The following is a 15,244-nucleotide window of genomic DNA, read 5'->3' as shown; positions in this document are numbered from 1 at the left end:
CTTTTACTTTGCACTCATTTTTCTACATATCCATTATACACCAGCAAACTTAAAAAACATTAAATATTTTTATTTAAAGTTCTGAAAATGAAAGCAATAAAAAGGTATATGTTATTTGTGTCTAATGGTTTCATCTTAACCCACACATGCTTGCTCTTTTCTATCACAAGTGCTGAGAGTAGCTTTCTTGCTATTAACTAAACTTTACACTTTAGGGCACAAATATACCCTATTTCTTCAGTCATTTTAACCAAAGTCGTCATCAGAACAACCTGACTGACAGCCAGATCTCTCCGAACGAGGCACATTCACCATCATCATGTAAAATAGAGACCATGTTGTGGACTAAGGTCAACATTTTTATGTAGTTTTATGTAAATAACACCATTATTGAACTGTAATGGAGCTCTTTCCTGCTCATACAACATTTTTTGTTGAAATTTAGATGTGCTATTCAAAGAGATTCATGGTCAACATTATACCCAGTCAAATGTTTTCTGGCCTCAGGGTAGTGATTCAGAGTGAAATGGATGCTGTGTTAGACCAGCCACACTCACTCTAAGAGATGCAAATTGGAGGAATATCATGCTAATGCATGTAATGATGGACCACAGAGATTGTAGCTGGTTTGGAAAAACACTTCCATAGTGTAGTGGGAAGTCAGAAATATACAGACAGACTGTGTTGACTTTAATCATGGCATGTGGGCGATGATCTATGAGCTTGTTTCGTTTTTGCAAAGTAAGTATTTCAGGTTTTGCCAGATAACCTTTACGCTATATTATCATTTCATCCATCATAGTATTATGTCTTGTCTGCACTGAGAATTATCAGTAAGATTTTAGAAGTACTGCTAAAGTAGAGTATTTTTATTAACTCCATCAATGTAGTTGGCGTTGTGGCAGATCCCCACATTCCATTGGTCTTCTCTACCTCTATCAGTTAAAGTGAAATATGCCAAAAGAAAATAAAATTTGGAATTGGATCTGAAATGCACTCAGATCTGAAACCTACTGTTTACCACAGTTGTCACAATTTTCTCCTTTGCACGAGAAATGAGCTGTTGGATTGCACGGAAATGTTGGCTCTGGAAAGATCCAGTTTGTTTTAGCTCAGTGGTTCTGATATTTTTGGTTCATTTTTATTCATGGTTTCATTATCTGTAATGCCCACATAACGGTACTACTCATGGTGTTGAAACAGGAGTATTAGGAAAGGTGGCGTCCAATCTGATGACTGCGTCTGTGATGACTATGATGGATGTTCAGTGAGAGTGGAAACTTTCTTCTTTGTTTCCATTGCATCTTCAGAAGATTGTTAATTTATTTAGATTTACTGAGGGGTGCATGTTCAAACTGTGCAAACTCGACTGTCAGAGCTGTTTTACTGAATTCCACAAAAGTGTTTTTAATGCTTTTAGGGCCAAACACATGAGGAAGTGAAATTCTGTTTTCTTTTTAAGGAAGAGACTTGATTTCCACCTACAGCTATCCATCCCTCTGCTTCCTTCTTCCTTTCTGTTTCAAGCACTCTGTATGTACAGAGATCAGCCACTGCAACCAACTTTGGCTCCTGTTCATTCACACAATACCACAGCATAAACAGTCTGGATTGAAGGGTAGCGATAGGAAGGAGGGAGGGAGAAATGTGGATAGAAGAGGAAAAAAAGACAGAGGTATCGAGAGTGATGAATGCTGACTGTAACATTGTGTAACTGACAGATTATTCATTGTGCTATTAGTTTTCAGCAGCAGCGAACTGTTGCCAATCTACACAAAAGAGGCATACCAGCAATGGCAATTGGGTTTAGAGTTTTCAGTGAGGTACTACTGAGGATTACAAACTTCATAGTTGAATTTTACGTAGGTTGTGCATTTAAACTTGAATGAAAAATATGAAGGTCACAGAGTTGCATAATCATGGCTAATAAAATCCAAAAACTCTAAACGCAATTATAGTTTTACTCCAGTACGGCTTGCCATGCAAATAAAACCTTTTTTTTCTGCACTTCTGTCTAGCTTACATCCATTCTTGTCTGTTTTCTATCCTTTGCTGTCTCTTCTGATTCAGTTTTCCTTGTGAGAAGAAGACTGATTGTTTAAGTAGAAGTGAGTAAAGTAGCAGATTCCCTTTACAGAGAACCCATGAAGCTCGCCTTCATCACCCAAACACTCCACCCAGAAACATCTGAATCCCTTGAGAGTAAACTACTTTCAGACCCTCTAGCATCCCAGCTTGTGTAGATAAAAATGTTTCAACCACGGCTGAATAAATCCAGCCATCTTTCATGAGCTCAGCTCAACCTGCCGGCTTCCAGTTGAGCAGCTGCACCACCACCCTGACCACTGTCCAGCAGCAAACACAGAGGGGGAGGCGTGGAAAGACTGAGGACATTATCTATCTATCTAACTGTTTGTAAAGATTTTATTATGGTTGGATTGTGTGTTGCAGAGGACTCTGAGGGTGATGCAAGTACTGTTTTAGGGTGGACTTCCCCTGGAACACATCAGCGTGCAGCCAAAACAAACTCCTGCTGATGGTTTGCCTCTTGCCTCCGGTCTCTCTGGCCTGCTTATAGACAGCAGCCGAGGGACTCTTACCGCTCAGAGGGAGGAGCGAGGCAGTCCTTTGGCCCTCCCACAGTTATAAGACCAGAGACAGACTGAAACACTCAGACTGCAGACACACGTGGAGCAAAGAAGCAGAGAAAAAGAAGGACAAGGGGGAGACCAATAGAAAGCAAGAGAGCATGAAGCTGCCGGCTCAGAGTAGATTTTACTAGTTTGGCTTTTGGGAGTGAAACAGATAAATATAGTACCAGAGAACAAAGCAAGAAGATCAAGAAAGCGAAGAAAAAGAAGGCCCATTTTGACTTCACCATGCTTTTATGAGTTTAATTTTATTTCAGAGGAATAATGCACGGACATTTTTCGTGGTGTGTTTTGTGTTTACATGTAAACTGATACAGAACCAGGACGTGGAACCTGCAGCTACTTATGACTGCAGATCCAAGGTCAAGTTATTTTGACCTCAACTTGCTGAAGCTCTACTGTCAGTAAAAGGAGGTTGCAGACCAATCCTAACTTAGACTTAAAAAGGAAACATCTCATTCACTTGACAAATAACACCCTTCGCTGGCAACATCAGCACCACTTGCGACCAAGCATCTCCAGCACAAGCTTAACAGCTCGCGGTTTGCCTTGAGGACCTTTCCAAAGGACTGATCAGTAGCTGTCACACTGAAGATGACATTTGCCATGCTGCGCACGGCGCCTCCTGCAGGCCGCTTCTTGTACGGTGACATCGCTCTGCTCTCTGAAGATGATGATGACAACGGCAGTGAGGGGTCAGGCTCTGAGGAGCAGACCTCCAATTCCTCTAACTCTGCTGCCTTCCGCCTGTCTTCATCGTCCCCATCTGCCTTTCATATCAAGATGAACAGGAAGAGGAAGATGTGTGGAGGTGGAGGGCTTGGAGGGGTAGGGAGCATGGCAGGGAGACTTGCCCCCCTTCCAGGCTCATCAGGCCCTGGGGAAGTTCGTCAGAGGACTGCAGCCAATGCACGGGAGAGAGATCGTACCAATTCAGTCAACACAGCGTTCACAGCACTGCGTACACTCATCCCCACTGAGCCTGCAGACAGGTACAGCACCAGTCATACTGTGTCAGGACAGTTTGTCTGATGCACCTTTAATTTACACCAAAATCATTTTGCAAATGAATTCTAAAGTTAAAAATACTTTAAGATATAATTTACTGTGAAAGAAAATATCTGCATCATTTCTCTGTGCTCAGTCTAAATGTTACGCCTTTGTTGGAATTAAAAAGTTGAAAATTTATCTCCGTATATCTTTTATTGTTTACAGGAAGTTGTCGAAGATAGAGACGCTACGCCTGGCCAGCAGCTACATCAGCCATCTGGGGAACGTGTTGCTTCTGGGTGAGGGGCTTCATGATGGACAGCCTTGCCACGCTCCCTCACCGCCATTCTTTCACGTCAGCTCCTCCCCCAACCGAGGATCTGACCAGTCGTCTCAGCCCAAGCACATCTGTACCTTCTGCCTCAGCAACCAGAGAAAAATGGTGAGCTGAAAACTTTCAGGGCAATCAGCTAAAAGGTCAAATTAAATATAGTGTTGATGATAAGCAAGCCCATAAAGCAGTCCCATTATCACATTCTTTTACACCCAAAGGCAGGAAATATGTTAGTTTTCACTGCATTTATGAAGTTTTAACAGAAATAGAAAACAGGAAATAACACAGATTTAACAGAAGAACAAGCTTATCATAGACACAAAGTGGTGGTTTAGGGTCAGCTTCGTGTCAAAAGCTGACCTAAGATCAGTGACTGTGCCCGTAAACCTGACTGGCCCAGAGGGCCTTTAAAGTGCGACCTCTTTTAGAGACCACTTTTGGGGTGAAGGACTGTGTATTATTGTACTGCTGGGGGTTGATTTTACTCGAGCAGCTGGCTTGAAAGTTCAAGGTGGTTTCTAAAAAAATCCCTGTAAATTACTCTCCGTAGATGCAATTGTTTTTCTGTCAGAGGTGCGCAGAGGTTGGTGAAACAGCGAGCTGCCTTTTTCACAAAAAAACTGAATGAAATGCAGACAAAAAAAATATGAATTTAAAGTTTACAAGGGTATTTATACTTAGAGAGATTTATGGCCGGGAGCATATAAAATCCATCCAAAACCATCTGTATAATTTCAACGATGTTTTGACGTCAGTCTGAATATGAAAAGATTTTAATCATAACCACTAAAGAACTGACCTGATGTAAATTTTGGTACAAAACTCCATCACTGCATATACCGTTTGTAGAAAAAGACTGAAAATGAAAGCATTCATTTTAGAAACCCTCTTACAAAGCTGATCTGCTCAATAACACAAACCAAAAAAGGGTGAACTTCATTCATTGTGTGTTCCTGCCTTTGTTTGATTGATTCGGCACAGGAAATTGACATAATCAAGAACACTCTCACATAAGAAAGTCATTGGTCTGATGAGAAATAACAGGGAATGAAAAATTGCCATCAGCTGAGTGAAATCAAATATTTATGAGCCCAGCTCGGATTTTGACAAACGCCACAGAAGATGATAGAGGGTTGACGTCCTCTCAGTCCTCCCTCTACAGCCATAGCTGCTGCCCATTTAGCAGGATTTATGGGTAAGGAGCTGACATCTGGCAGACTCCCCCGTTACCCCAGCAGTGTGTGAAAGCCAATACCCTCCTCAGTGTCTAAACCCAGAGACCCTTCAGCTGAAGGATAACCTGAGTCTCAAGCAGTGTGAGTCTCCCCTCTATTCCTTCCCCCTCCTGCCTCCCCTCTGAACTTCTACAAGTGAAAGCCTAGACGTCAGCGTCTGAGCCCAGACGCCCTCGGTTGGGAGATAACTGGCCTGAAACCTGTCTCATTCTCACTCATCAATCTCCTTTTCGTTTGGCTTCTGTCTGTCCTCCCTGGCTCAATCACTTGTAGTCTCTCCATCTTTTATTCTCACCCACATCTCCTTCTGATTTACCTTTTACCTCCTTAACTCGCGACCCCCACTGCCTCTGTGCATATCGATCAGCCTGGTGGAGGTCATAGCTGTCACTTGGATATGTGTAATACTATCTACTGCTGTCAGCCCAGCACTGCAGATGCATGACTGACCTGTAAATGCACGCTGCGTAGAAAACAATTTTGAAACTTTCTCGTGTCAGACTGCTGAAGCACCGACACTTTGACCAAGTCTGTGGTAACCAGCTGTCAGTCACATTCGCTGTTTCCCATTAGCTAGATGAAAAGTCTTACTCTTCTCGCTTGTGAGTAATGTGCATAACACCAAAGCCAGTTCATTCCACTGATGAAGTGAGTCCATGTGAAAGTCATTGTCTTTCAATAACCTCTTGGTTTCTTTAATCAGATCCTCAGAAAACACAAATATATGAAAGATTCAAGCATTTTTATTACAACAAAATGCTAAAAAAAAAAAAAAAAAAAAAAAAAGAAAGCCTTGGTATAAAGAATGAGAAAATAATGTATCTTTAGATCAACTTTAACATATCACAGTGAAATAATCAGCTTATTGAAGTAGTCTAATGAGGTTTCAAAATTCATGATCAGTCTTGTAGAAGTAAATGAAAATTTCAGTGTTTATCCATTTATTTATTTATTTATTTTTATTATAAATACCCATAAAAAAACCAAACCAACAATTTGATAGAAGTAAAAGGACACAACCACTTTGAAAACATTATTGGTGATAATTTAAAATTACAATTATATTGTATAAATTTGCCTTCAGACAGTAAAACATGGAGGGTTGTAGAAGTCACAAATTAAAGGTTTGCTAAGGGCTAATTTAAGTGTTGGAAGAACCCTTAAAGTCATACTGCATCACAATGTTGCCAATTCCACTTGCCATTCATACTGTGGTACTTAAAGGATCATTTTACATTTAATGCACAAGTAACTACAATAGCAAGATGGTGTGTGTGATGGATGTAGTCAAAATAAACTACAGTGACAATGTTTACTATAAGCAACAGTGCCACTGTATAGCACAGAGGAATAACATAGATCAGCCTCTGGATGCCAGCAGATAACCCTCACTCTACTCTCCATATAATCAAACATTACATTTTAAGGAGTTAATATGGACAAAAACTGCTGCAATCTAGATGCTAAAAGGACTCGCAGGACAGCTGCATACATAGAGGAAAATTAGGGAGTGCCAGTTTGGCCAGCATACAAATGGTTAATTGTGATTGGCAGAACCTGAGAGTGTTTTGTTTTCCCTGGAAAATATCTATAGTGTGTTTAAGTGGGCTGAAGGGAAGAATCAGTGCCGGTGATTACAGAAAGGAAATGATTGTGGAGGTAAAATGGGAGTTTTTTGTCCTCAATTCTCCTTTTGTATGTTTTTTTGGCCATTGAGGTTCATCACAGCTGTCAAGTTTGCTTAGACCAGCCGCTTCAGTTACACTTCTTTCCAATGCAGGAGAGGGTGAAAGTGTGAAAACTATATGGTCATTTCCTCTTATTATGTGTGACGACAGTATAACTGTTTCAAAACAGTCTTGTTACGAACTGCTTCACACCCGCTAACTGCTGGATATTACACATCATGAAGAGAAGTGATGTGAATACTAATGTGATTTAATCATCCATGTGAATTAACCCAAGCGCCTAAATGAGCTAAAAAAAAATAATAATATGCAAGGGAAGGTAATTAATTTTTTTTTTTTTAATTTATCAACATATTAAAAAATGATATATCTCTAACTTCTGAAATTAGATAAGAAATGTTTGGATTTTTCCTTCACTGCATCTGACTTAAAATGATGGCTTGATGATCTAAGTAGTAAACTCATTGTCAGGTACAAATGATGAGAAAGTCCAAAGTTATTCAACTAAACAAGCAATTTTGGGAGAGACATGACTTCTTTACAGAAGCAACACTTACTTATGAAGCAAGTTTCGGTGCAATCTTAGCAGGTTATAAAAAAATTTTTAAAAAACCACTGGGCAGACATTTTTTAATCAAGCAGTTAATCAAAGATCAATCATCAAAAAATATTTAAAAAATAAAACATGACTTTTTAAAAAAGAAGAAAAATAAAAACCTGTAGGATGGAGTCAGGTGCAAACTGGAGAAGAGTGCATGCTTACTGGTGCCTTTGATGGTTGCATCATATAAAAGGAGGGCACTGCTGATGGCTACATCTGTAAATGAGATGTACAGGCCTGAGAATGGAGGGCTGAGGTGAGCTGTGTGCGCTGGTTAAATCCCTGGGCTGTCTGGTTGATTGATGCAAATATCCTGTGCAAGGCCTCTCTTCCTTTGCTGTCACGGCATCTGTCAGGTGGCCGAATTCAGTATACAAAAGCAATACTTCTCAGATGCAACTTTTTCATATCTAAGGTTTCGTTATCTTCAGTCAAAAGTCGATAATAATTCTCTTTTAATGAGCTTGCGATGTACCACACTGGTTGTCGTCATTGCTCTTTTTGACTGGAAAAAGGAAGGACGATTATAAAGTGATGAAAGAAATCAGTAATTGATGTGCCAGTGGCAGCAGCCGTGCAAAACTCTTTTCCTTCTAATCCTTAATCCTACACAGTTTCTTTATATCTGAACATTAGAAATGCCCATTTGATAAATTAAAAGAGAAGTTTTATGTTTGGAAAGAAAATTAAACAAAAACAGGCAAAAATATAATAGCCATGGTGCTTACGGTGTGGTTGCTGGAAAGAGGCCATTTTTCCTTTTGAAATGGTCACATTACAGGGATTTCAGGACGCAGCCCAAATTTATTTCTGACTTGATGGGCTTATTTATTTGGAATTTCATGAAATTGAAGAGAGATGCACACATTTGGTGAAACACTAAACACAATGCATACCACCCCTAATATCAAGAGCAGTTTTTATTTGTGTATTGGCTGGAGTAAAACTTTTATATATAATGAATTTTTTGTGAGTGGATGGAAAAAAAATAGTCCCAAATCTGCTCTGTGCGACTGGAAACTAACTCCTCTCCACTTGTCTGCTTTTGCACATTCGTGGAAAAGCAAATGAGTATTAAAAGTGTGGTTTTATTTATGTGAGGGAAAGATATCTATAAGAACTCGAGCGATTTCTTGAATGAGATGGATGTGAGCTGCATCCAAAATGCGTTCAGCTTTTGCACACTCAGTACACTTACAAACACACACACAGACGCATACTTACTGGCTCATTCTCTGTGTCTGGAAGTCATTGGCAGAGCAGAGCAAAGCAACAAATGAGCTAATTGTTCTGTAAATGATTTATCCTCTGCTGAGGCTCTACAGCCAGTGTTTAATTCAGCGGCTGCTATTAGAAACACATTGACGTTGGGCTTTGATGGCAATCTTAAAGAAGCCTGGAAACCGCTCTCTGTGAAACGCCCTCCCTGCTTACACTCACACCCACACAAATGACACTATAATACACACATGTGGGCCTGCACTTGTGTACAGTCCACCACACTCAGAAACCTTTATAAAAAAGCGTTTCATTCTACCTCCTTGGTTTCTTTTTTTCTATTCCTTTCAACCAAAAGGTTTTCATTGCTTCTATCTAGACTGCATTAAAAAAAAAAAGAAAGAAAAAAAGCCTCATGCATGATTATTTAGTTAAGGAGTTCTGGATCACGACCGTGCTTTCAACACTTTCTGAACTAATGGTGTGCAGGAAGTTGTGGAAACAGAGATGGAGATGGAGAAAAAAAAGAAATCCAACGACTCAGCGGGATAATCAACTTAGCTATTTATCGTCCAGTTTGCACAGTTGCTCTTAGACCGTGCTGAAATTACACTTTGCTTCTTTATAGAGACCAAATGAACCGTGCACCTAAAGAGAGCTTAAATGCATGGATAGGACATGTGCCGGAGCATGCTAATGACTGTGGTTTTTACATTTATTTGGATATTAGTCTGTTTTCACTGGAAAAAGCATTACGTCACTTTTGAGCATGAAGCTGGCATATCAGTGTCATAGATGAAAACTAAATTACCCTCATTTATTGATAATGTTGGTGAGGACTTGTGAGCAAAAGTGTTGCCTCTGCACTTCTCATTTCAAGCTATGCTAATGGGGTGAATCGAAGTTAGCTCATATACTTCAGGCCATTTTTAAATATATTCTCCCCCACGTTTAGTGTATTATACGTGTGTGAGTCTGGTTTTGTGTATGACTGTGTGCATTCAAGCGTGGCTCTGTCTGTATATTTTCAGCACAGATGGAAGCAGTTAAGCCCTAATTTAACACCAACAGAAAAAGTCGGGTCAGATAACTAGCAAAATCTATTAGCAAAACTATCATTCTGTTGTCATTTAGTCTTCAGGGAAAGAGCTGTTCACAGAGCAAATTAAAACACAACTACAGAAAGCTGAGCCAGGCAAGGAGACTTACAACACAGCTTCAACAAAAGCAGAAGCTGGTGATTTTAATTATGCTGTTTTTTTACAACAATAGCTGCTCGAGCTCATGACTAATTGCCTGCTTAAGGAGGACATCTTTGCATTAATGATAAGGTGTTTCTTAGCACATATTGTACCTACAAGAACAAAGTAATCTGGGAAGGGTGAACAAGAAGTCAAGCTTGTTCGAGTCATGAGAACATGTTAATGAGATGTGGGAGTGATTAAAACCATGTGTGGCCTCCTGTAAACTACATCTGATTAGGCTATTTGAAATTAATCAGGTGTCTTTCTGAAGCCACCGTGATACGTATTAGTAAGCCACAGAGCACACAAAAGTGTGATGTGTCCAAGCCATTTAATAGCAGGCTGGGGCTATTTGGCTTGTTAGTTAGCTCAATTAAAATGTCTAATGTGTTATTTTTTTAATTGATTGCCATTTATGAGGGTAATTACAGCTTATATAAGCCACCGGAGGCGCTGACACAGACTTAAATATTTTCACTTAATAATCAAAAGGGATATGACCAGTTTTTATTTCATGGTTAAATACCAGTCTTCTTATACGATTGCAGGCCAGTGCCCAAGAGGAATTATTTTTTCCAACTAGTCAGTCCTGTCCTCATGCACCAGAGACTAAATTAGATGTTTGTATTTGACAGACCAGCTTAACACAGGAAAAAAAAGAGAGAGAGAAAGGGCAAGAGAAAGGAAGAAAGTTCAGAGTTCATGGAAAAACGCATCGTTATAGGTAAAGAAACGACCGATTAAGTTTGGGAAAACCAACATCATTTTGAATTTATGGGTTGATAAGATGCTCTAAAGAAAATGCACATCAAGGCTGAAAAAGGCTGCTTTTACCCTAATAATTTAACAATATTGTTCCAGGGTGGCAATATCTTCCTATCGTATCTAAAGTAAACACCATCAGGTAATCATATTAGTGTTGGACAAATTAGCCTCCGGGGAAGTCAGTGGTATGTCTCGGTGTGTGTTTGTGTTTGGAATGAGAAGAGAGCAGAAATGTCATCCGACCTTGCCCTATTAGTCTTTAGGAGATTGTTTTGACTACCAGGCAAGCCTCAAAACGATCCCCTCCTCCTCCCTCCTCCCGTTATAACTTAACCAGTTAGACTCCAGCTGAACCATCTTCACCAACAACAGCTAAAGCATCTCAAAGCACAGACAGCAAGACACAAGTTGTCTCCCAGCTATTCCACTGTAATTTGATGTAATTTAGTGAATCATCCAATTTTAACACACCAGTTTGAAGTAAAATTTTTCATGTATCCTCTTTCTCTCACTTCAAGTACTTTTCCTTCCACGGGTAAATGCCTACAATTTTCCACAACACTTTCCAGCAAACACCGGTAAGCACGGCTGCACTTGTGTCTTCCAGCTGCTGTTTTGATAGTTAGTGTCAGGAGCAAGCATGATAACAGCACTGCTACGATGAAGCCAGAGTTTCCCAGGCTGGGTGTAAAATTCTTCTCACATAAACAGAGGCATTTTGGCCTATATTCCCCGCCCCCACCACCTATTGGCTCTGTACTTAGTTTAGAATGCACATAATTGAGTAGCAGCACAGCAGTGAGGTGATGGGGTTGAAATCTTTAGCTAGATAAACAACTACCTTATGTTAGGAGGATCTGGTTGATGACCAGCCCCTCTCATTGCCAAAAGGTGCTTCACTTAAAGGAACAGAATTGGGATTTCTATTTCTATTTCTATCTATCGGGCATACAACACTGGATTGTGATCACATCAGTAATCTAGTCTGACTTTCTAAATGTTCAAGATAATCCTAAATTCTGCTTTAAACTGCACTCTGAGATCAGTCACAAATTCCTCTTTGGCTGCTGTTCATAAGACCTGAAAAAAACACAAAAGGTCAGGGAAGTAAAGGTTTAAAACAATATTTTCAATATATGATGTTTATCTAAAAAAGTGAATTAGTCAGAATTAGTTGTACTTCTGTACACAGATGTGTGACAGGTTATACAGTTCAAAATGATGAACACACTACATAGTCCATTGCTGTATCTAATGATGGGAAAATGTGTTTCATTTAGAGAAAATGCTCTTAAACATTGCCTCATGCATATAAACATAAATGATGTTGTTGGTATCCACTCATGCTTGCTTTTGCAGTCAGTGCTGAAATGCTTATGGCTGATGTCTAGCAATGTTAATGGTAAAACAGCAGCGTAATAATGGCGCTGTGCTGAGTCCAGCTGGAGGAAAGATTGGCAATATTATTCTTTGTTTCCTTGCATTCATCTAAATCAGTGGGAGAACCAATTCCTGTCCAAATCTGATGAGTTCACTCTCTTATTACCACATGATCCCCTTCCAAAGACCTACCCACCTTTGTTGATGTCAGTTTAAAAGATTTTTCCAAACACCTACACCTTGTGCTCAGTCTGAGAGGAAATGTGTAACAGGTGTTGGGTTGATGAGAAGGAGGCCAAGGGGGGCGGCAGAGGGTTACTTCAGAATATATGAGAGGGGGAGACAAAAGTCAGAAGAGGACAGGGGTATATAGACTTGTAGGAATCTCCTCCAAAGACATTTTTACATTTTCCAGTAAACAAAAACAAGTTTGCTGTCTGACTAGTAAGACGTAAACAGTTTTATTTGAATACTTTCTTTTAATAAAAGCCAGGCTGTGACAGCTTTTGTTTAATTATCACTATTGAAAGACCAGCTTTATATCAAAATGTGTTGTAGTTCCCCCCAAAAGTAGGCTCATTAAAATGGCCTGAGCAGTGAGCAGAGAGGAGGTTAGGTGAGGAGGGAAAATGTGATGTTATTTTCCTGGCCAGATAGTGAAAGTCTCCTCACCAGCCAGGAAATCAGCTTCGTTTTCTGATACCACAGATAAATGAGAAGCATATCGCCTCGCACTGCAGTCATAAATCAGCTCATGAAGTCACTTTTCAGTCTATCATCATATAAAAGAGATGCCCGTTGCTCTTTGCCACCACAACTAATGATGTCTGCTACTGTGTGGAATGTGTTTATGTCAGTTCACTGCACACAGCCAGGGTTAATTTAGTTCTTCAACAACTAGAGGCAAAGTCATTACAAAACCACTCTGAATTGCTGTGGCTGCAGTAAAAAGAAGCTATCTACACTGTGTAGTTTCATTACGTTGATATAAAAAGGTCACATGAAAAAGTAGCATATTTAGCTATGCTAGGTAGGTAATTTTTCATAGTTTAAAAAAAAAAAACTTTCAGGAAAAACAAGCAAAATACCACCATGTTTTGTTTAAACAATTTCTATAATAAATTGAGATTATTCTCAGAGGACACGGTCAATCTGTTTCCAGCGCTTTTATCTTTAATTTGAAGCTTAACTACAGTTAGCTAGGTTAGCTTAGCATAAACACGGAGGAATATTGTAGCTGGCTGAGGTCTGAAGAAAAGACAACACATTTTTTTCTCCCACACAGTAAATGAGTTTCAGTTGTGTGCACCGTAAAATTTCCAATCCTCGTATTAAGTTGTCTTCTGGTTCTTTTTTACAGTATTTATCCTCTTGTATAACTGTTACCAAGAGAGAAAAGTCCTATTTTTTTTCCTTACATCTGATTTCTGAATGCAGACGTGAATGATAAAAGTCTTTGTTTTTCTCTCTTGCAGAACAAAGACAGAGACAGGAAGACCACCATTCGAAGCTAACAACAAAGATATAAACCACACGGATAAAACGCTTATCAATCTGACAGCGCTTTCAGTGATGTTGCAGTCACTGCCACTCGGAAACTAACTGGACTTGTGATGCATTTTAAAGACTTTTAAAAGACTTCTGTAGCACTTCCAGGACTTTTCAAGAAACTTTTTTTTTTTTTTTTTTTTTATTGCTTTTTGTATTGCTTTACAAGGAACTTTTCAAATGTTTCACAGTCATAAGAAACGCTTCACTCTTCTTTCACATGCTTATCAAGATCATGAAGAAACTTTCAACTATTGTCATGAGAGACTTTTTACTGTGTTGCCCAGTGGCTCTTTGAACTGAGTCCTGTAAGGAATCATGGTGCATGGTTGTAAAACGCAAAGCCCAGAATTTTGCAATCATCAGAAACTGTGTGTTATTAATGTGTAAACTGGAATATAAATGTATATTTATATAACATAACATTGTATAATGAAACTATGTTATTTAACAGACATATGACAACTAATGTGCATCATTTTAAGGTAAAAACATTGGCTATTGACATGGTTTTTAGCATCACAAAAAATTGGCTGGGAATTTAGTGGTTTGGGGTATTTTTTAAAAATCATTTTTGAAATTGGAAAATGACTCAAGCTGCCCAATAAAGTGTTTGTTAATCTGGGAGTAAAACACATTATTTCTTTCTTTATTTCTCTCTTTGTTAGTTTGTTTCTTTCTTAAATATGATTGTATTTTCAAATGTTTGACCAACATTTAACTTCACTGTTTTTTTTTTTAAAAAGTAAAAAAAAAAAAAAAAAACCCCCCAAAAAAAAAAAAAAACTATAACTAAACAAGAAAGGATTTAGAGATTGAGGACTTAGGACTTCAACCCTCGGTTGGCTACATTAGGAAACCGTAGCCACCATACACGAGCTAAATGATACTTTGCACCGCAATAAACCTAAAGTAGAACTAGCTTAACTAATCTAATCAGTGCTTTTACTTATATGTCACCCTTTCTGTTATTTTGTTTGTTTTTTCATAAGCTCCTTCTTTCTTCTCCTCTGGGGAGTTCAACTCTCATCACTCTGCTGCTGTACTGAAAAGACATCTGAGCAGAAATAGACGAAGAGTACAGAGGATGCAAGAAGTTCAAGGAGCAAAAGAAAAGACAAGTACTGTGTAGGGAAAGGTGTGGGGGGGGGGGGCAAAATTGAATCTGCAGGTATAGCTACTTGGACATCTGCCTTCGTCCCTTTGCTGTCCTCTTCTTTACCTTTCCACATGCTTGTTCTCTCTTCTCCTCCTCTGCTCTTCCTCTCTTTTCCCTGGAGTGCCACTGGCCAGAGTCTGGTTGGTGATGTCTTTCCAGTGTGTTCAGCTTCACACCACTCAACTTCCCGTTACCTTGTTTGTACATCCATTCATCCATCCATCCATCCATCCATCCATCCACCTACATGATAGGCTGTCATTTCATCTTCTTGATAGCAAATTATATTTGTGTGTGTGTGTGTGTGTCTGCGTGTGTGTGTGTGTGTGTGTGTGTTCATATAGTGGGTTTTTACGATCGACTGGCTCTGTTGTAGAAGTAGATAAAACGTGATGCAGTATGTGACAAATTTACTAATACCTTTGTCTCTT

The 15,244-nt window shown here is 39.3% G+C and overlaps 1 protein-coding gene across 2 annotated transcripts; it reads left to right on the top strand.

The window, feature by feature from the left end:
* Positions 1-2,693: 2,693 nt before the first annotated feature.
* On the top strand, positions 2,694-14,204 carry LOC306755830 (basic helix-loop-helix transcription factor scleraxis-like). Of its 2 annotated transcripts, none has more exons than XM_079240372.1 (3): positions 2,694-3,643; positions 3,867-3,940; positions 13,582-14,204. In XM_079240372.1, the coding sequence occupies exons 1-3, from the start codon at positions 3,246-3,248 to the stop codon at positions 13,632-13,634; spliced, it is 525 nt and encodes a 174-aa protein (XP_079096498.1). In that variant the 5' UTR covers positions 2,694-3,245; the 3' UTR covers positions 13,635-14,204. The 2 variants fall into 2 exon arrangements, with proteins under 2 accessions (XP_079096498.1, XP_079096497.1); XM_079240371.1 differs by having other exon boundaries at positions 3,867-4,083.
* The last annotated feature ends 1,040 nt before the right edge of the window (positions 14,205-15,244 follow it).

Source organism: Telmatherina bonti (genome assembly GCF_933228915.1).
Source record: "Telmatherina bonti genome assembly, chromosome: 5".
Classification (NCBI taxonomy): domain Eukaryota; kingdom Metazoa; phylum Chordata; class Actinopteri; order Atheriniformes; family Telmatherinidae; genus Telmatherina; species Telmatherina bonti.
Note: the sequence above shows the minus strand (reverse complement) of the source record. Positions and strands in the feature narration are given on the sequence as shown.

Excerpts from the sequence above, each read along its gene's own strand:
- LOC306755830 (XM_079240371.1), top strand. The coding sequence starts at position 3,246 with ATGACATTTGCCATGCTGCGCACGGCGCCTCCTGCAGGCCGCTTCTTG. Across the intron at positions 3,644-3,866 it reads CCCACTGAGCCTGCAGACAG|GAAGTTGTCGAAGATAGAGA; the intron begins GTACAGCACCAG and ends TATTGTTTACAG. Across the intron at positions 4,084-13,581 it reads TCAGCAACCAGAGAAAAATG|AACAAAGACAGAGACAGGAA; the intron begins GTGAGCTGAAAA and ends TCTCTCTTGCAG.